Genomic DNA, 22,798 nt, shown 5'->3' with positions numbered 1-22,798 from the left:
CTCTGTGTTTGAATGTAAGAGCAGAAAGAGTCCTTTAATTTAGTAAGGAAAATATGTGGTGCCTCTGAGCAGAAGGAACGACCCATACACACATTTTTCTTCTAGGATAAAAGTATTTTCCCTCCAGCTCCTGTAATGTCCTGTTTGTCCTTGGTTGAATGCCATCAGCAGCAGAAAGTGGGCTCTCAGAAACCCCTTCCCACTTGTCTCAAGTACTCCAGTTAGTGTCCTTCTATACCATTTTGCTTTCCTCTGGGGGGCTGAGAGGTTTTTAGGAGATGAAACCTAGTCTCACCGTGTCCACCTCTGTTCAGTTTGACTTAATGATTGCTCATATTATGGTTGACTTTTGGTTGCTCAGTATGCATATATTCCATACAGGTAACCCATACATAACAAAACAAAGTGTGGTGGGTTGAGCCTGGCTGGACGCAAGGCACCCACCAAGACACTCTATCATTCCCTTCTCAGCAGGACAGGGGAGAGAAAATATTACAAAAGTCTCGTGGGTTGAGATAAGGACAGGGAGATCACTCGGCAGTTACTGTCACGGGCAAAACAGACTCGACTCGGGGAAATTAATTTAATTTATTGCCAATCAAAAGTCAGAATAGGATAATGAGAAATAAAACCAAATCTTAAAACACCTTCCCCCGACCCTTCCCTTCTTCCTGGGCTCAGCTTCACTCCCGATTTTTCTCTACCTCCTCCCCCCAGCAGCACAGTGGGGTGGGGAATGGGGGTTGTGGTCAGCTCATCACATGTTGTCTCTGCCGCTCCTTCCTCTTCAGGGGGAGGACTCCTCACACTCTTCCTCTGCTCCAGTGTGGGGTGCCTCCCATGGAGACAGTCCTCCACGGACTTCTCCAACGTGAGTCCCTCCCACAGGCTGCAGTTCTTCAAGAACTGCTCCAGCGTGGGTCCCTTCCACACAGTGCAGTCCTTCAGGAACAGACTGCTCCAGCATGGATCCCCCACAGGGTCACAAGCCCTGCCAGCAAACCTGCTCCAGTGTGGGCTCCTCTCTCCACGGGTTCACAGGTCCTGCCAAGAGCCTGCTCCAGTGCGGGCTCTCCACAGGGTCACAGCCTCCTTCAGGCATCCACCTGCTCCAGCATGGGGTCCTCCATGGGCTGCAGGTGGAGATCTGCTCCACCGTTAACCTCCATGGGCTGCAGGGGGACAGCCTGCCTCACCATGGGCTTCACCATGGGCTGCAGGGGAATCTCTGCTCCGGTGCCTGGAGCACCTCCTCCCCCTCCTTCACTGGCCTTGGTGTCTGCAGGGTTGTTGCTCTCACATATTCTCACTCCTCTCTCTGGCTGCTGTTGCATAGCAGTTTTTTCCCCTTCTTAAATATGTTACCACAGAGGTGCTACCACTGTCGCTGATGGGCTCGGCCCTGGCCAGAGGTGGATCTGTCTTGGAGCCGGTTGGCATTGGCTCTATTGGACATAGGGGAAGCTTCTAGCATCTTTTCACAGAAGCCACCCCTGCCGCCCCCCCGCTACCAAAACCTTACCATGCAAACCCAATGCACACAGTAGGTAATCACATGATGAGCCCTAACCGAAAAGAATCACTCCTTTTTTTGGGACAGTGACTCCAACTGGCTTTCGATAGTTCCAAAGCTCATCTCCAGCCATAACCACAAATTCACAGATGTCCCAAAATGATCTACACTGTTAGTCTGGTTCAGAGGATTCCCATCACTTTTTGGTCTTCTTTTAAAAAATTAACAGAACAAGGCAAGGGCCATGCCTTTGGTGCTGGAGAGACCTGTTCTACTGATGGTGATGCTGCCCATCTGGGTTTATTCCAGATATTCAGGATAGTCTAGTGGTTAAAGTGATAGATTCAGCTTTTGGGAACTGCAGACAAGGGCACCTTGAAGACTGCAAGGAGCCACAAGCAGGTTCAGGAGGGTTGGGAGGCAAGTTGGGTGGGAAGGAAGGGACGACACTGCATCATATGAATATAGGAGAAACATGTAATTTGACCATTGGTCTGAGTGCTCTTTCCTAGTCAATAAATGCCACGGGACCTCTCAGATGAAGTATTTTCTCTCACAACTTCCTCCAGTGAACATCCTCATGGAGCACTTGAAAGGCATTATTTTGATAGTTTTCAACTGGCCAACTACATGAACTCATTTCCCTTTCAGGGCAATTGCACTGGAATTGTCCTCTGAACTACAGAAATTACAGCTCTTTACAGAGCAGAGGAGACACAAAACAGTAAGGGTCTGGTATGTCTGTTGGGAAGGGTCCACCTAGAGCAGATATTTCTATAGGAGGTGTCCTTCTGTGATTTTTCACATCGAAGTGTTAATATCCCTCTGCTGCTGTGGAAATCCTGCTTTCAAGGAGCATACAAGGACATTTGCAGTCTCGCAACTCTCCTTGACTGAACACTAATAGTCACAAAAACAGGCAAAACGGAAGGTAGGAATAAAACTACCAGTGTGTTCCACTAGCAATAGAAGGAAATGTCACCATCTACACCCTCAAATCCAACCATATCCCATCCCCAGGAGCTAAGTGACTGACTGGTGCCTGCTAATCTGCTCCACTGCCCTGATTAAGGAAGGCATGGGCTAAAATGGCCTCCAGCTCAGCAAAGCGCAGGCCTTTTGCTGAATGAAGCTGTTCGCCCATGTGAAAGACTCCAGTCTTAAATCCAAAAGAGCTGTCTCTTTTCCTGTGGCTTCTGACTGATGATCTGAGATATTAGTAGATGAATGCTCTCCAGTATCTTAGAAAGTATGAAAAACAAACACAATGCATGGGATTTTAAATGCTTCTTGGCACTGAGGCATAGGCAGGAGGAAAGGAATTATATTATGACAATATTTCAAGTGGTCAGTTCAGTAATTTAATTTGTATTTTATATAACCCAGAATATTCTATTGGTAAAAATAAATACTAGCGGCAGAGGAAAAACATGCATATTTAAATTTTGACTTCATAAATGATTGGTTTCAAAGTCAGATAAACACAAAGATTTTTATATAGTCTATTTGAGGACTCCACTCAAATTCTACAAGTAGTAACCATTTGTTTAATTTCTCTGGACTACTTCAATTAATTAAAATGGGAGGAAAAACACTCTGATAGGCACACAGTGAAAAACAACCTTTGGTGCTTAGTGCTTCTTCTAGAAGCCTGGCTTGCTGTGTTCACTAACACAAACAAGGTTTGTCTAAAATATTTAAAATTATTATGTAATTCTTATTATTCAAAATTCTGCTGAACAAATATGAAAAAGGTAATGGAAGCACTTTGAAAGGGAAATCTCTGGGGACAGAGAAGAGCGAGATTAAAATTAAAAGTGCTTTTTAATCCATAACTGTTCACAGAAGCCTAAGTTGCATGATTGCCTGGGAATCCCGGACTCCTTGCTCCCACTCGGCTCTACTGGGCAGATGGAGAGCTGCAAACACACAAACAGTGGCAGCTGCAGTGGAGTTGAGATATAAAGACTCTTTCAAACTATGGAGGGAGAGTGGAAATCCCACAAGCTCCCAGGGGCTTCCCAGGCAGAGGAGTGTCTCTTGAGGGAGTCTGGAGCTGGTACGCTTTTGGGGTCCCCAGTCCTGGTGTTAGAATGCGACAGGAATATGTTGGAGTTGTGCACCTTAAAAATCCCAAATGTCCAGCTTTGAGACAGTCTGAATGGCTGCGGCAGTCTGAGACAGACTGCAGCAGAGCCATGATCCCTGGTTGGGTGGATGCCCTGGCAGGAAGACAACTCCTGTGATTCACTGGAAGTTTGTTGAAAACAATGCCTTTCTGCAAAATATTTCATGTCAGTAAAGTGATATTTTCCTTTGAAAAGTTGTTCTGATAGAAAAATCCTAACTATATTAAGCAAGATTATCTCAGCCCTTGTAATATTCCATGGATATTTCACTATCTGGTGACAGTGTCTCCTTTTCACATCAGCTAAGGTCATTTTTACCAAATGTCACCCCCTCGCAAAGGACACAGCCAACAAGTCATTTCTGATTCAACTCCTCAATTGTTGGTGTCTCTCCACAGAAGATCTTCACCAGTGTTCCCTGGGTATCTCTCCTTTGGCCACAGCAACTCATCATCTGTGGAAAGATAAAAGTGGAGCTTTGGTTCATCAGGTCTTCTAAATCCTACTTTTTGCCAGCTCTTGATCATCCCTTCTTCCTCAAAAGCATGGAATGCATAACTCATACCTTGTGACCAAACCTTGTGATCTATTAATGAAAGTCTCTTTATGGTCTTCTCAGAACATCTAGCAATTCCTAGGCAAGCTTTTTCCTTTCCTTTTTCTTCAGTGGAGGATCTAACAGCCCATTTTCTTACCCCAGAAGTTTAACCACAGAGACCTCGACTTAGCTCTAACTGGTGAAAGGGAATTTGTATTCCCTTCATACTTGTAGGCATGCCCCCAAGCATTTTTTCCCTTTAATTCCCACTCACCATATGACCTGGAGACCACATCTGCTTTGAGAGGAAACAAAGAAGACAGTAGCCCTGTTTCAAACAGTCCACATGATCTGTGGCAGGGAATAAATAGTACAGTGTATATTAATCTTAGTAACTAGGACAAAATTGATATGAGCAACACATGCTGGTTCTCTCCATCATTGTGGGGTTTCTGCTTAGACCACTGGCCTGATGATAGTTTGGAGTTAAAACTCTTCAGAAGAGTATCTGACTATGAGCACACAAAACCCCAGCTGGTCCTCTTTTCTGAGCAAGCTGTTAAAGTTCCTCAAGTGGGAAGTGAACACCGCTGTCAGGTTGGGATTGACTGCATCAATCTTAAAGCAACTATTTTGGGACAGGAGAAAGTGTCCTGTGGACATGCCTAATCCTTCCCATTGGCTTTTCAGGGACTCTGCATGCTAGCTTGGACCAGCTACCTAGTTTTTGGATGGCTCAGAAGGAGAGACAGGACTCTTTCAGCATTTATGGCACTGAATGTCTTCTTGGCACACCTCACCCACGCCTGACAGCAGACATTGTACTTTCTGTCTGGAGGCTACAAATGCAATGGCACATCCTTTTTCTCCTCAGGGTCTCGTTCAGGCTTGTGCTTACTCCTGGGCTCAGACATACGTAAGTTAAGTGTTGAAGGACCTCTTCTCTTCATAGATGCTTCCCTGAGACGGCAGCTGGAGCTTCTGCATTGTTTTTTATTGGGAATAATGTAATGCCATGAGGCTGTGCTTGCCATCTAATTTCATTGAATCAGCATGAGCAGAGCTTATACGCAACCCTGCCTTTACCTTTTCTTCTGTCTGGCCAAGATGACTTCCCACACTGTGTCTCCCCTTCTGAGACAAGAAACTTCCCATTGGCATTAGACAGCTGGTTCAGGCCTGGGGAGTTCATTCTGACAGGATCAATGCCAAAAATGGTGCATTCCAGTGCTTGGTGCCATAAAATCTAGATCCTGTGTATGTAACCCATGCAACCACATGATACCTTGACACCAGAGGGCATTGAAGTTAGGCTTGTCTGAAAGCACTTGTCAGATGGGGATCCCACCAGCTTCAGCATCCAGGGACGTGTTTGCAGTACCCGCACCATGTTGTTTCACATAATGAAACAAAAATACCATACGGCTGATGTTCAGAAATCTTCTATAGAATACCTAGCAGCTTCACTAAAACATACTCAGTATTGTTTGTCTCTGGCCTTTGCAGGAGACGGTTACGTCTGTGAAGTCTTTCATTTTCTAGCCTGGTGTCTTTCTTCCCCGAACTGTTAAGAATCACATTTAGTCAAGGCAGGACAATGAGCAGCTGTCAGTCTTTTTCATTCTGTTCTCCCTCCCATATTTTCCCCAAATTTGTATTTTTAGCACCTGTCCTCTCCATCGAATTAAATCTGTAATTCACCATCTGTGTATACACATGTGTGTAGGGATACAAGTCCTTTTGAATCAGTCTCCATAGTGAGCTGAAAATTGGCAGCAATGAGACCTTGTCATTAAAAATGGCCTTTTACTGTAATTTTTGTAATAAGCTATGAAGTAGCTATTATAACTATAGAAAACCAACTTATTTCTGTGTATTCTTCTTGCATCCATTAGGCTTTCTGATGTCCCATTTTATATATGGACATTTCCCCAGGAGTCTGCCTGTTATCTCCTTCTCTTGAGGGTGTCAGGCATGCAGAATTCACACAGTGCCAAAAAGTTCTGGAAATCTGCTGGATTAGTAAAATATGTGGAGAAACTAGTTCTTTCCCTGCATACAGACAAAATCCCCTTTGAAACAAGAACTCAGCAATAAACATTAATTCTAGACCCTAACTGTGGCTTGGCACTTAGGATCATCTCCCTTCATGCAACTTGATTCAGCCTTACCTGACTTCCCTCTCCTGTCACCCCACACCGCATTGTTTTATCCGTCAGGAAAAGGGACCCTGGAGGGCTCAGTGGTGGGATTGTCCCACATTATTGAGGCTGGGATAGTGATGGCAATGAAAAAACAGCCCAAAAGGGTGTCTGAGTGTGTCATACAGATTTTAAAGGAATTTGGATGTATAAAAACACCTCCCTGTTTTTCCTCACTGTTTTCTAGTAAAAGAAATATGCTCAGGCAATAATAAGCAAATAAGGCATTTTCAGGTTGATTACATATTGTGGACAAATTTTCACACATTTTCCTGCAATCATAACAATGTTAAAATGTTTCTGCTTTGAACTGCTTCTTGGAAAATTTAAGTACAACCATTTCATTGTGTTACGTTTTCAAACTGCTGTACATCTTTCCAAGCACTTCTGACAACAGTGCCATAAATATGAATAAAGGAAAGTAGTCTGCAGAGCCTCTTAGCTCTTAGGGCAGAGCCATGCAGCAGGCTTTCCTTGCCTTGCATACCAATACAACCTTCCTTGTAATCAGATTCTGTTTTTCTCCACAAGTAACTGATGCTGATGAGTTTTTTTGCAACATTAATGTCATTACTCACCTTCATTCCTTTGTGCAAGCTATTGCAAAAAAATAGCCCATATGCATCACAGAAGAAAATATATTTCTGGGAGAAGTGCTAAAAGCTTAAGTTCTTTGCATGTAACCCGTTCATGCAAAGACAAGAACATTACAAAAATGTGCTGGCTATTTTGTCACAGAGCTGAACGTGTCAGGAAGATCTGCTAATAAGAACTTGAAGGCCTGGACCATCTTCTCCTAAGTTTACTGGGAGATTGGCAGTGTGGAAAATACTGGTCCATTAACGGTGCTCTGCCAAATTTACTGTGGACTGATTTCATTGTCAAATGACCTGGCTGTATAGAATGAAATATACACATGGTTAGATAGTTGGAAAAATATCAAATGACCAAGATCATGACAGTATCTGTATACAGAATTATTCATTGGTGTAATTATGAGAAAATGTTTTGTGGTTTTTTTTTTGACTGAAGCACAACACACATCCCAGAGTGACAGAGCTACAGCCATTAGCTGATAGCAAAATACATATACTCATGGCAACAGAGAGGTGCTACCTAACTGTATTCTTACTATAGTAGTAGAAGTTGTACCACATGTGTGTATATGTGTGTAGACAAGCCCTATAAGGACTCTTTTTCCTGCTCTGCTTTCATATAGACGACATTACATTTATATCAAGAGCAAGTGAATATATGATTTGTCAAGTCAGAACAGCAGCAATTTGTTTTTACTTTGATCTTGTCAATTAATGCCACAGTTACCATGGAACATACAGACCACCAGAGAATCCAGGCTCCATGTCCTCTTTTACACCATCATGGACCACTTTACACCATCATGGATGTTACTTTAAAATTAATTTTAGTCTTTTAATTCAATAGCCTGTGGTCCCAATTGTTTAATGCAGGGGGTTGACTTTCAAAGCATCAACCTCCTATTAACATTCAGGGAGAATCAGGCTCTTGACAACTCTCATTTAAGAGTCTAAATGAAAATGAGGCATTTCTGTCTTCCCTACTGCTACCAGAAAAGGTGCTTGTCACTTCAGAAAATCAGACCACTTCTAGTCAGAAAGACTTTTCCCTTTCAGTGGAACAAATATGCTTAAATCCACAAGTCTAGATACCAAGACTTAAAAATGATGGCCTTTTGTCTCATCCTAGGAGCCATGGCATTCTCGAGCACCAAACAGGGATGTCTGCAGGGAGGCTGCCACTTTAGAAATTGTAAAGAGGTCTGGATACAGATGACAGATCGGGAAATCACTGCAGTCACCATAATTAAGGTGACATTCTCTTACAACGAGACATACTACTGCAAAAAGTTACAGGAAGGCTCATTTGGAAAATTAATCTATAGAGAGATCAGAAACTTTGGGCTAACAAAATTAATTTTCACGAAAAGCAGAAGAATGATTTTGGGGAGGGAGACAGGACAAGTTGTTGGTTATTCAGACCATCAGTCATCAGTCCACAATGCACAACTTCAGATTAGAAAGTGCACTGTTATTAAGCTCAGTCTAATGCTTATGCATACGCTAAACAAGACACCAGAAAGAATAATGATAAATCATGGAGCCATTAAATTAATGAGAATTAAATTTGGGAGGAGTTGGAAAAGGGAAATGGATGAGAAGTGCAGATTATTTTAAGTCATATGGCCTAAAAAAATGATGATGGGTTTTCAGGAGAAACAATCCAAGTTGCATTGATTAGAAATTATTCCAGTGTGCCACTCTTCAGCCCTCCTGTAACAGTCACATGGCTGTAATGTGCTTTAGGGCACATTTAAGGCTAAGCATCAGGTTCCCTGCAGTGAACAAGGCTCTAACTGTCTTGCACGGCTGCTCCGCAGCTTTCAGAAGGCTGGTGGGACCAGCAATGGGGTACCTATCCCTTTTACCCCAGAATTCAGAATCAGGAATATGCAAGGAACCACCTATGTGTGCTCCTCAAATGGTCTCAATTTTGTAACACACACTGCTTTTTCAGGTGGTTCTCCAGCTGAGATATTCTAGGACAATGGAGCCAGTTCACACCTGACCAGCACCCACATTTGGAGCCCATAATGTGCTGTCTTCTCCAAATAAATGAGTATGTTCCCCCCCATCAGTGGAGGGAAAAAAGAGCTTTTGAAACAGATTTTGTATGCTGAAATGCAAAAATCCAAGTTAGGTGAATCAGATCTCCCTGGAGGTCTTCAAAGGCTTTCACATCTCCCCACTGACTATATGAGAAAGATGTTCATTTACTTTAGGAGATTTGGTTCATCAGATAACTGAAATTCATGAGAGGTTGGTGTCTGGGTTGGGCAGACAACAGCTTCTCAGCCCGCAGCTGCTGTTTTTCCTCTCTAGAAAGCCTCATCTATCAGCAGGAGCAGCCTTTGCCTGCCATTGCCCACCCTTCTGCTCACCTTACTATCAAGAATTTATCATGATCAAGGATGCCTACAGAGTGCTGAAGTGGGAGCAGGAAGCACAGTTTTTCTGTTCAGCTAGGAAAACAGCAGACTGCAATACTTTGCTTGCTACCTAGTGCAAGGAGAGTTTCTTATTTGCTTCAGCATTCTTAGCCAGGTTTTGTCAAAATAAATAGCCCCCCAATTTTTGTGCTCCCCTTCCCCTGCTCTTCTTGTATGAAGAATAAGATGTCCCTCTTGATCAAATGCATTTGCGAAATGTAGCATTTCCCATAAAAACTCTCCAAATATCAGACAGAAAATCAAAGCTCATGAGCCAAAACACATTTTGCCAAACCTCATTACTTGGCCAGGGGAAGGTGAGTAGGAAAAAATATTCTTCTTAATGAAAAACACCATAATAATTTTTGAAAGTATCCATTTTTCCTCTGATAATTCTGCCCAGCATGTCACTGACCTTGCACTAAGTATAAATAAACACCTTTTCCATTTCCACAGCTCAGGAACTTCTCTGAAGTGGAGACATTAACTTTCTCTACATGTTTTTAACGTAACAACTAAAAATAAATGAGAAGGAATATACAGAGGTTTTTTTTTTTTCCATCTTGCTGCAGTTAAAGTCCTCATCCTGGAGGGATGGTACCTTTTGCCATCATTATATCAACACCACTCTGGAATGAGAAAGCGAAAGATACAACCTTGAGATTAATATATGCAGTTTAATTGTGTATCCTTACTTCTCAAAAATAAATAATTACCAAGAACTTTTGACAGCAATTCTGAAAAATCTCAGAGAAGTCTGCACACTTGTATTAATCCATGTTTCACATGTAGTTTTCCTAAAAAAACCACAACCCTGCCAAATGCCGAAATTATTAGGTGGACAGCTACCAGGACATTCGACGTCTTGTAGAAAGATTGAGTGGGTGCTTTGGTCTGCAGTGCACCAGAAAGACCCCAACCACATTACTGGGAAGTGAATCATGAGTTTTAAAGCAATTCTTTCAGATTTGCTGTAGAATCAGTAGTGTCTTGAATATCATAATAGAATATCAGCTCTCCATTAAGATCTATCAAAAGCAGTACAGTCTGAGCAGGTGCTTCAGATAAAACACTGTGAAATGCTTTACCAGACTGAGCAGACTGAAGAAAATGCCCAGATTTTGTTTCACTCAGTCAAGTTCTCAAGTGCTCATCTTAAGTGGGAAGGATTTCTACACACTTCTGGTATGGGAAGGAACTTTGTTCATCATTGATTTTGGTGGGCTAGGGTCAGGCAGGTGCTGTTTTCTGTTCCCACTGTGCTCTAAACAAAGACACGCAGAGTGCAGAGGACTGATGTTCTTCCAAGTTCCAGTGGTGGGATGACTGTGTATGAGAATGAGATAAATTCATTCTGCTTCTGAGATGGTCTCATAGTCAAAGATACCAAAATAATATATTTGTCTCAGTCCTTCATTTCAAATGATCTGGATTTATCAGAAATGTCAAGAGGTGGCATACAAAGTAAGCATGTGCCTAATGTTTTAAGTCAGAAAAATGACTCTGGGTGGCTAAACAAGGGTGCCTAGTACAATCTTGGTACTTCGGGTATCCTACCCAGCTTCCTGCTGTCGTTCCAGAGGATGATGGGTCTCCTGTAGCATATCTGGCCACCCTGTGTGGATGTGTCAGCTAGCCAGGGCATCTCAAACAGTATTAGAGCCCCTGTTTAAGCAGTGAAATCCCAGCCTCCCCTGCCAGCAGTAATACCTACGCACACATGCAGATACACAATGCTTCCATGATTAAAGCAGTATGTCATTAATTAAAACCAGGTCACAAACAGCAACTCAACCGTGTTTTGCTCAGTCCTGGAATGGTTGTTTATTCCAAAGTCATGAAGCTTCCTGTAAATACCTTGAGAGTACAGTGCCATAATTACATGATGAATACGTGTATGGTGCTTTGTCAAATACAGTAAGAGACATAAACTCACATTAGGGCGTCCTGCTAATATAACAGAATGTAGAAATAACATCTGAACAGCAACAGAACTCAGCAGCCAAATACTTTTTCAGGATTGCCATTAAGATAAAAGGGCTAATTCAGTCTAGTATTTTTGGGAAGAAGCATCCTTTCCATACTGCAACCAGGATTTTGCAATTTAACTAAACAAATTTGAAATGAAGGACTGTTTGCCAGGCAAACCCATGAAACTCTTTTCATCAGGTGTGACTGTCACCATTTTACAAGTAGGCAAAAAGAATGTGGGATTTTAGAAAGAAACTTGATGCAGTTGGGTATCAAAATCTCAGCGAACATGAATTCTTCATGTTACTCTGAAAATCCTAAGCAGAGTGACTGGTTGGTAAGGAAACTCTGTAAGATAATGGGATAGAGCCCTGGATTCCTCCCTGTCTGATCCATTTTTTAGCCAATGGTTTGCACCTACCCTCACAACCCTGTGTAATTAAGAAAGGGACACTAATGGGAAAAGATTTCTGCACATGACTGAGGAAAAAGAGAAGAAAAAAACCCCAAAGGACTCAGAAAAAAGAGAGAAAGAGAGAGAAAAAAAAACCTAAGCTTTTTTTTATGATCAATTTTCTAGCTCTGCCTTATTATACAGCTAACTGGTAAAAGCTTTGCTTCGTTTGATGGGAACTAGCAGAGTCAAAAAGCTTACTGCTTACTCTTTGAAGGTTTATGAGGCATGCAGTTACAATAGCGACCTATTTAAATCCTTCCAGCCAGTGAAATATAGTTCCTCTGTTGTGTTGGTGGGCAGCAAGCTGAAGCTACAAAATGGCCTGTTTCATATGACAAGAGTATGACTTGTTATGGGCAGGAACCCCCTAAGTACTATTCTTGTTCTTAAAGTCAAGCCTGGGGGAAAAAATTAAAAAATGAAAGTTCAGGACCAAATTTTGCTTTCTGTTCCACTTGGAAACTAAGCAGACATTTCTCTTCAAAGAATTGTACCACATCCTGATCTATAAAACCATAAGAACAGATTGAAATTACATTAATATAAACAGGCATCTCTGAAAAGACCATTGAGTACTCAAAATTGTGGACATTTATGCTAGTATTTTCCAAAATTGTTATCTTGCACACTGTATAGAGATAGAAAAGTAAATGCCGCTTTCCTTTTTAATACATCATTTTTACTTCAGCTCTAGTGGAAAAAATATATAATTACAAAATTGGAAATTCAGAACAAATTTTCTGGCCTCTTTCTTTTGGGACAGGAAAGAGTGAGGGAAGAATGTGGTCAGTAGTGAAAAAGTCAAGACCTGCAACTACAGAAAAGATAGGGCATTCATTTTTTCTATCACATTATACATGTTAATTGGAAAGAACTACTTCCAAGACTTATTTCTTAAACAAAAAACTGGAAAGCTGAACTTAGTTTATTGCTTTTTTCAAATTTTAGGGATGGCAAAAAATCTGGGGTCCATATCTTCCTTCCTGAGACTGGATTTTGATTAATTATTTTCTACCTGTGTAGCACTCTGGTTCAAAGAAGTCTTTTGACTGGTGGGATCACAGTCTTTTCAGGATACCCACGTTTGTACTAGTGTGCCCAGTTCTTGGGACATTTACCATGTCAAACTCTCACATGGCTTATGAGCCCCAAATAACTATCTAATGTGAGATAAAAATGGACCATTTGCCTTCTTCCTTTCCAGTATAATTCCTAACTCTATATCCTCATCACCTCAGAAACCATTGTGAGACAACATAAGCTGTGGCTAAAGAAGGCTAAATGCTCAACCTGCTCCCTGCCCTCAGTACACATAGCTCTCTCATGGGAGGGCTGGTGTGTGCCCAAGAGTCCATCGAGTCCCCAGAGGCCGGCTCAGCCTCTGGGCTCCAGTTATGGAGCAACCCAAGTCTGGACCTGCTGCAGACATTGCCTTGAAGGTTCAGATGACAGTGTAGACATGATCCTGGAGAGATGCTTTACTTTAAAAGGAAGATATTCACTTGTTGAAGCTCAGATTGTGGTAGTATTGCTTAGTTTGAACACTACTTTTCACTAATGAAGGTTGGAAAGGAAAAAAACCCAAAGAATGCTTTGCCATTAGAAAATAATAGTTTTTTCCAGCTGGTTGCCGCTCTCCTTCTAAGCATCTTGGAAGAATTTTTTTAAAACAGACAAGTTTTGGACATGCTAACATTTCCCAAGTAAAAAGTTTTTTGGGCTTTTTTGTTCTGCTTTTTTGTTCTGAAATGAAAATATATTTATATAAACAATGTAAAACCATAGAGCATGAAAAAAACCCCATATGCACATTATGGAACTAATATAGCTGGCCCAGTCAAAGTATCTTTTTGGACATCCGTTTGAGGAAAAATGTCACAATTATTACTTTTCTCCTCAACTATCACAGGTCAAGGGAAGAATTTCTTACCGAAATGTGCTTCATCATATTTGCTCTTGCAAGTGATTAGAAGGAACACAGGGAGAGAAAAACTCAGTGGGATTAAGGGTTTCACAACCTGGCACATATGGGCTAAGGCAACTTGTTTCAGAAAAAGCTAATTAATAAGAGCTTCATCAACATATGAATCCTGGAAGAGGGTCCTGGTCACATCTGAATCTCAGTGAAAGTTCTGCCCTTCTGCAGTCACAGAAGCATCAGTGTCTCCTTCTCAAAGATGCAGAGCAGAACATATGTGTTGGGAGTTGTCTGCTTAACAGCACAATACTTCTTCTTTCCCTTTATAAACAATGAGCTCTCAAGTTCCCTGAAGCAAAGAAACCAGGCGAGGAAATATTTAATCAGTGAAAGGAGGAATTCATATGCAGTTGATAAACTAGGGGCTGTATGGAAATAGAGAATGTAATTGAAAAAAGCAACCCTTTCCATCACTGCCCGCTGTCCTGAAATGCCTATGTGTGAAAGCAGATATATGACTTAATTTCAGTGATGGCCACAAACGATCTGACTTTCACAAAACCAAATCCCCGATTCTCATTCAGAAGATGATATAATCTTTGCTATTATGAGTTTTCCCCATTTTCTACATAGCTGTCCTTGTGGCACTGCCCCCCCTCTCATTCTAAAAAGCATCTCCAGCATTGGGATGCTGCAACCCATCACCTTCCTAAAGCTAATCAAAGTGACTACAAGACCCCCATTTGATTGTGTACACTAGGAGGGTTATAAAGGCTGCTGTATGCTATGACTAAAATTGAGGACCTCTGCATTTCCCAAAGTGGTGTTTTCCAGAGTTAAGGGAAGCAGAGGGTGGGAGAAGCCTCTTGACACAACATGTGCTATGGAGGGAGGAAGAGTGCAAAAGGAGGACTATGTGACATATGTATGAGGATGTTTCCAGTGATCCAAAGGTTAGAGCACATCTCTAGATGAAGGCTGAGGGTATGTGGAGAGGAAGAGATGGATCTGAAAGCTCAGCTCCCACTAGTCTTCCACAGAGAGGGACTAGACTGAGATTAATGAAAGCACCAATGCATCCAGCTTCAACAGACAAGGATACTTCACTATCAGATGGAGACTCTTTGCCAAGTTACACCTCAGCCACGTTTTTAAGCTCTGCTTGGGGACATTATGTTTTTCTCAAAGAACATATATTAAACAGTTACAAGTGCTTAAGCAATCAAAACCAATAACGCCATAGGTGAATCTTCACATTCTTATCAAATATTTTTTAACAGTTAATTACGTTGTTTTGACACAATAAAGGAAAACCACAGCACTTGTATCTTCTCTGCAGAGATTTTGCCATTTATTCCTCACGAACACTACTGCAAATATGGGCAGGGTATATTCAGTTGTCAGTGGAAGCTGGCATTCACCATCATCATCATCTGTTCTAGACAGTACATGCTTTCAAGCATGTAACACCTAATGACGTACAATAACATACCTTGCTCCCCAGTCCCTGAACAACGTGCTTCTACAAAGCCACAGAAATACAAAGGGTATGTCCATACCCTCAGCTAACCACACAACTGAGACTGCACTCAAGAATCAGACCAGCTCATTGTCTACACAATTCACCTTCAGATATGACAGGTCTGAGCTCCAAGCTGGGAAATGCACACAGGTGGCTCAACCACCTGCATTTAAACCTACTTTCGTCTCACAGTGCAGGCTCAACCCGAGAGCCTTCGACTTTCCCTGATGCCAAAGTGTACCTTTAGGATAGGCTCTGACTCAGCACTGTTCAAAGATGTGATGGCCAATGTTGTGACATGGCCTGCTTCTGACTACAGATCATGCATCACTGCTGTGTTTCTCCTTAAAACAGTTTTCCTCTTTGCCTGAAACCTCGCCTCTTCCCAGCAGCTTGCATAGTTTCTGCGCAGCATTCCTAACCAGGCTGTACTGAGTGCAGCTCAGGACACAGTCCACTCTGTATGCTCTCTGGCATTTTGCATTTCTCTCAGATAATTAAAGGGAGAAGAAAAGGCTCAGAGGCGTTATTTATTCAATTCAGAAGCAACCCGTTATCACTGTGTTACATTTCTAACATGCAAACACCACTACACAGCACCAGGAGGGAATCCGTTATCCCTGAAAAAGAAATGGCATGCTCTTTTGAAATCAAAAGAAATGCCCTGCTGTCAATGAATATATGCTTGGTTATAGCACAAGGAGGAAGTTTTCACTTTTACACCCCCACCTCTCATTCAAATTTCTTCCCCAAGGTTGTAGAGTATGAGATGAGCAACGCGACCTTGCAATGACAGAATTTTAATGTGTGACTGGTGCACCAAAAGCAATGCAGCAGCGTCTCTCTTCTCAGTGTTGCTATGTACACTAGACATTTATGTAACACTGCTTCTCATCCTCAAGGCTGTCGTTACCTAGGGTCAGCAGCAACGAACACAAAATTTATTTATTGAACTGTCAAAGCTACTTACAGCTAGCACAGAGAACTATACACTCCAGTATTTTGGTGAAAAAGAGTTAACAGGTAAAGCTATTCCCAACCCCAAAGCTGCACAACAGAAGTAGATGCTTTTTGAAACAGGCTAAGTCGGAAGAGTCAATGGTGGATCTATTTCAAACAAATTGCTTATTTCCAAGATGTTTGCTACATATACTAGTTCTCTTCTGCGCTTTAGCACCAAGTTGTGCGTAGAAAGGCAATGCCTTTGCATATGTTTGTTCTCAAACCCCAGGGAGACTTTGTATCCACATCTAGACAACAGGGCTTGCTTTTAATTTCTAAAGTTGAGAAGCCAAGAAGAAAGTCTCCCTCCTTCCCCTTTTCTCCCAGGTTCAAAATATTTCATCCTGTTCATTGCTAGCATTCATCATCCTCTTCTGCCCTCCTTGGTTTGCTCCTCAGTTGACCGCAGTTTACCTGAAGCTTCAGGAGCTACTCTTGGCTTCCCCCTCCTGGTGTAACAGTACAGATCATTGGGAAGAAGGTGCAGATTTTGGGCTGTGCGATGGACAGACTTTGCCAGGAAGAAACAGACTGCATGTAAATATTTTTTGCAAGGTCTGACATCCTCAGAAATCCAAGGGCTCTGTTAAGAGGCAATCTACAATTGGGATGGGTGGCTTTCTCCAGCTTTCTCTCCATGCCCCTGTAATAATGGGACAGATCCACTGCTGTTAGTACAGCTCCAGAAGCTGTCTCTTACAAATATGTTCCTTCTAGAGAATACAACAATTCAGGCACGGCAAACCTTGAGCATCCACTGCAAGTTTGGAGATATTCATAACATCAGAGGAAGTGCACAGCATTCCATGGTACCAAAACAGATCACATCCCTCTTACAACATGGGTGATACAACTAGCAGGATATTAAACCTTCACAAATACTCCTCCAGCCCTTTAAGGAGCAGCATTTACTGCTCAAAACATTTGTGTAAGAGCATTAATTATACAAGTCAGCCCAGCAGAGGATTCGGGGTTCAACCCTAAAAGATGATGGCTAATTAATCTACTATACCTACAAAGGAATTCCAGACTTTCTGGGATTTATTATGCTTAGTACAGACACAAAAATATCAGGTTCTTTATGGGAATGAAAAGTCTCTTTTCAGCTCCATGCGTTTCACCAGTGCATCACTATAGTGACCTTAATGAAATACACCAGCAGCAGAGACGATGCAAACCCCAAATCACCATTCAGAGTTGAGTCATCAGCTGTATTATATATATCCCCCAAAAATGTACATTCATTGCAGAAAAGCTCAGTTCAGCATGGGCACCAGTGGCATTTTTGATTAAACCTTGCTGTTAAATCCTCTTTGTTAAAACAATAAAAACTGGTTTTATTTGTGAGGGGTGGGAAATCTGCAGACAAATAAGATGCATAATCGAGAGAAGAACAGATACAGCTTGTCTTAAATCACACTGGCATGTTTATGAAATGATTGCCAGGCTGAAATGAAAATTAATCTCCCCAGAAGCCCTTTTATTTTTTAAACAAGTAAACATTGCATTTTAGTAACAATGTTTCTTCTCTGACTTACAGGGCTTGAACTGCTATAGGCAATGACTAGTTAGTCTCCTGCCTGCTTCTCTAAGCAACATCTTGTAGTTTGAAACTATAACCTGGTGCGTTAGTGTTGAGAAGAGGCTTTTCTCTTAGGCAGCTGTTCTAAAAGCAAATTTCTTACCAAGCCATTACTTCTCCGCTCTGTTAGGCTGTTATAGCTGAATTACTGTTCCCAACACGGCTGGTCTGCCACTCGTATTATCTGTCCCTTCTCAGCCAGCTCCAAATCGTTTTGTCACCTGTGTGCAAGAAGCATTAGAAGCAAAGGGATGACGCTGCACTTGCTTGCACTGGCTGCAAGGCATGCTCACAGGTTGCTCCGTGCTTATATCAGACTCTGTGCATGGATGCAAGCATATGTAGTATTTCTCTCACCTGCAAGGCACATCTGCTAACAAGACAGGTGAAGATCTGCAACCATGGAAAATGATGGGGATTCAGTGCTGAGGGAGTAAGCCTGTGACCGGGATGCCACGTGTGTGCACCGCAGCGCTAGTGGAAGCTGAATGTGCGCAGTGCTTTCATACACATCTTCACATCAGGCTTGTGTGGGCAGGAGTCTTCAAACAGAGAGAGGGTTTATCTCATTTCCTTTTACAGCAACTGTTCTCTAGTTTGTTGTAGCAAAACAATTGGCATTTTGCAGAAAAATGGATTTGGCTTAAACTTTCTATCCTAAGCAGTGCAGTCACCAGCTAGGCATCTGTGGTACGCACTGGTGTCCTCTCCCCAGCCCAGGTTCAAGGCTGTATGTAGTGATCTCTCATACTCCTTTAAGTCCTGCATCCTAGAAGAGCAGATAAAAGACCAAGGAAGAACTCACATGCTATTAGTACCATATGCTGCAATAGGGAAGTGTTGCTCCAAACTCAGGGCTGGAATAATCATGGAGGGACGGGCTGTCCTGCAGACTTCAGAGGTGAAGGTTGATCCTCATCAGGCCTTCCCACACTCCATCAGGGCTCACCTCTGCAGCTCTTTGCTACAGCACTGAACATTTACTCACACACGTAATCTCAGTCCTATGGGAATAGGATTTCTCAGGTAAATCTGATTAATCTAGCTGTGTAAAGCCCTGAGTCTCACACTGCTGTATGAGGGCTGGATTTCCATTGCAGAGAAAGGGCTTGGTTTCCATCATGACATGAAAACACTTCTGTTTTAAAGAAAAGTCCTGAAACATTTATGATGAATAAAATGCAAAGGCCCCGCTGAGCAAACACTGAGGGGTCTGCAGTTTTGTGACAGACTGAGTGAGAAGTGGCAGAATACATGGTGGGATCCTTCCCCTGCCAGCAGGACACTTATGACAGACCCACTTACAGGACTCAGTTTAAAGCATAAAGAGACATTCAATTACGTAAATCCGGTTGATCTGTAAATGTGGAATTAAGTGCTGTCAGCCTTCGCTTACTTGCCTGGCACAGAGCTATATTTTCATATACACTTGGCTTACAGATAAAAAAGCCATGGAGTTTCAAAGAGGGCTTGGCTCAGTTTTGCAAGCTGGAGACACACTCAGAAGCAGCAAGGACAATGCAGCCTGTAGAAAGGCCATATTTATCATAACATCTGCCCCTCCTGAAGCCAAGTCACAGTCAGTAACCCTTCAACTTTTTGCCCCTCTAAAAAGCATAGCTCAAGGAAAAGGAAAAAAGCCACTGAGGCTTTTAGCCTTTCCCCAAACTCACCCTCACCTGGTCTAGTGATAACTCATATGAGCGACAGAGAGGTTTGGTCAGACAAAGCTTTATACAAAATAAAACACAAATACAGTTGCATAGCAATTAGACAGACCTTTTCACTGCAGGTGCACTGAAGTGATCCCGGAACATTGATTAAGCCTCACAACGCTCCAGAAAGGTAGACAGTCCCAAGCCTGTTTTACAAGTGGCTCAGCTGAGGCGGGTACAGGACAAAGGCAGAAAGAGGAGACCCTGACTCTGCCCGCATCTTGCTCTGACAGCACTGCTTAATGTAACAACAGGCATTTAACGTGCCTACACACAGCGTCAGCTCCTGCTACAATGCAGAACAAGAGCACAGTACTGGTATTATTATTTTAATTATAAAGCGCTACCTATATAGGAGCTGAGCCAGAAAATATAATCTGTTTTAGCACAGAGCTAACTACAAAACTCGCTGCTCATTATACGGTAATGGAACCGATATCTATCAGAGAGGAGATGTGAAACCACAAACAACATTGTGATTAGATGACTCTAAACCGTATTTAAAAACCATTAGATAGTAGATCCTAAAACAAGAGGAAAAAGATCACTGTCTGGTTGTGGTTAATAGATGCAGTCATGATCTCAATAATGTTTTAAGCTAACTGCCAGCAAACAAAAAAGCCTGCAGTATCGGCAATACCCGATAACTATGCATTTTGCCATCAGTGTTATGTTTATCATAAAACCTATACAGGCAGTATTAGAAAGAAATAATGATTAAAAAGGATCTAATCATTTCTGCATACCTCCAGTTTTACAGTGATGGATGAATGAGATCCAATGGGAAAATAAGGATCCTTCCAGCCTCAAAAAAAAAATTAAAATCAGTAGCTGCAATGTAGGCTCCCATCTCACACTGCATTTCTATTTTGGCTTCTCTCTCCTCTAGGCTACTTCAAGAATTCTCATCAGTAGGAATACGTCCATCTCTCGCTCTTTCCTTCCCCCCTGCATTTCAAATTGGGCAGAGCCAGTGGTAAAAACTTCAGTGCAAAGTCCAGACACTGAGGAACATGTCTCCATGTGGCTTCACTGATGCACCTCCACCCTGCTGCTCCGCTGCGGGCAACTCCTGAGCAGAAGCTGCCAAGGCAAAGACCAAACTCATTTTCACTAGTTACACATACCACATGCCTATACACCACCTCCTAGAAAAATGCTTCCCTCTGAACACTGACACTGATACTTGTAGACCCCTGTACAGAGTTTGTGTTATGAGCTGAAAATTAGTATCTTTCCTACTAAAATAAAAAAGGTATTCATTGGAAAGCCATAAACTGAATCAAATGCACTGTGCTAAATACAGGTGAACCACAGGCATGAGAGATGCTGAGCCATCTTCCGTCTGTGTGTGCTGCAAACACTACAGGGTATTGCTCCCAAGCTTCTGCTGGAGATTAAGGGGCAGATTTTCAGCATGTGTAAAGCGACGCTGCTCTATTAATATGCACTAGAATGACGCCTGTTTATGCAAGCTAAGTGCCTGACTCCTGCTTCAATGTCTTCTTCTCAGCAAAATAAGGTAAAGGGGGTAAAGAAGAAATAAAGGAAGTTGGATCAGCTATTGGATGGAAGAAAAAAAGTTGCTCCTCAGAACCAAAAAGTTTTAAAGTGCCTGTTTCAACCTCTAGCCCTTCCATGGCAACTATGAGCAGAGCGGAAAACAGCTGTGGGGAGGAGAAGGGAAGGGGAGATTAAATTTAGATGTTTCAGATCCTCCCCTTTGGAACATACTGAAACCATACTGCAGCTTCTGCAAAGTTTCTATCTGCACACATGATGCAAAAAGCCACAGTAATGAAGGCTTCGTTCTTACTCTGCTGCAGATCTGGCCTGATCCTGCTTTCAGTGACATCAGTGCAAACAAGAGTGACTCAGGGAAGGTACTCAAAGGATCACAGTCAACCAAACATACTCTGGCACCTCTAAAATTGGATTTCAACCTGCCGCATTGCAAAGTAATCAGTAAGAGCATCTGAATGCTTGAAGTATTTGACATTCAAGGCATGTGAGTGCAGAATGAGTGCAACTTCCATGTTGAGCATGTGGTATAATAAAACATCATATCCTGTCTGCTCCTGTTAATTGCTTTTCTTGCTCCATCTTTGTGACTGCATAAATCACACTTATTTTGCAAGCTCACTGAATGCTGAATCAATGCAAGATAGTTCTCCATGTACAGCTGTTTGCTTGCCAAAAGGCTGTGATTTACATCACAGCAGAGTCTGCGATTTACATCACAGCAGAGTCTGCCCACAGGTGCTACACAGTTGTGCTCACTTTTCCATAGCTTAACTTATATCTTTCCCCATATTCCACCCTCTCTTCCCCAATATTTCCACCTCTTCAGGGTGCAAATATTCACATCCATTACAGAAGTAGATTAGTGACAGTAACACTATATTTTAAATACAGAATCCCAATTCTGCAATGTATAAAATCTTTAATATGGAGTATTTCCACCCCAAAGCCATGAGATCTGTATACCAACAAAAGCAACGGGTCTTTGTAATACACTACGTTTTGTCATTTGGATTAACCTGGGGTTTGGTTTACTGATCCTGCTTCAGAGGACTGAAGTGGAAGAAGTTCAGATGTTCCACAGATTCTTCTTCCATCAGCTTTTAAAGCAACTGTGTCGCTCCCCAGCTTCTGTACTTTTTAATTAACAGAAACAACTCCAAAGAATCTCCTCTGCCGCAAATATTGTGTGAGCGCATTTGGCTTTCAGCATAAGCACTTATTATTTGTTGGTATACTGCTGTACCCATCATTTTCCAAAGTCTTAAATAATCATAAATAAGAAAATCTGTGCTATTCTTTGGTACATTTCTGTCTGTTTAAACCACAGCTGAACTTTTAAGTTGTACAAACAAAAAATTGCACTTTTATCTTCTAGAGAGTCTTGCTAGTCCAACAGACTTTCAGCTGAAGGATTCTTTATTATACTCAAACCTTGTCCCATAAGAGTTGCTGCTGTTGCTCAGTTTGTGAAGTATCTTAGAGATTTTGTTTGGTCCACAACAGAAAACTCCAATGGTCTTCCTGTTAAAAAAAAAAAAAGAAAAAAAGTTATGACATTGCAAATAAACAGTAACTTCTAACCATAGACAGAACTGGATTCTGGCCTCAGCGTATTATACATAAGCCAACTATGCATAGATTTTAAGGTGAGAACAGCTCACTAGATCATGTAGTTAGTATTACTGAAGCCACCAGATCTCT

The 22,798-nt window shown here is 42.0% G+C and overlaps 1 protein-coding gene across 16 annotated transcripts in view; it reads right to left on the bottom strand.

The window, feature by feature from the left end:
* The window catches only part of NOX4 (NADPH oxidase 4), a 176,180-nt gene that overhangs the window by 41,229 nt on the left and 112,153 nt on the right, over nucleotides 1-22,798 (bottom strand). For 2 of the 16 annotated variants that reach the window (XM_072850749.1, XM_072850750.1), the window contains exons 18-21: nucleotides 22,529-22,618; nucleotides 20,320-20,378; nucleotides 4,455-4,531; nucleotides 475-4,096 (exon numbers count right to left, since the gene is read on the bottom strand). In XM_072850749.1, the coding sequence (XP_072706850.1) occupies nucleotides 3,998-4,096; nucleotides 4,455-4,531; nucleotides 20,320-20,378; nucleotides 22,529-22,618 (325 nt within the window). In that variant the 3' untranslated portion in view covers nucleotides 475-3,997. The other 14 variants (XM_072850751.1, XM_072850755.1, XM_072850746.1 and 11 more) reach the window with 11 other exon arrangements.

This window comes from Ciconia boyciana, chromosome 1 (assembly GCF_034638445.1).
Source record: "Ciconia boyciana chromosome 1, ASM3463844v1, whole genome shotgun sequence".
NCBI lineage: Eukaryota > Metazoa > Chordata > Aves > Ciconiiformes > Ciconiidae > Ciconia > Ciconia boyciana.
Note: the sequence above shows the minus strand (reverse complement) of the source record. Positions and strands in the feature narration are given on the sequence as shown.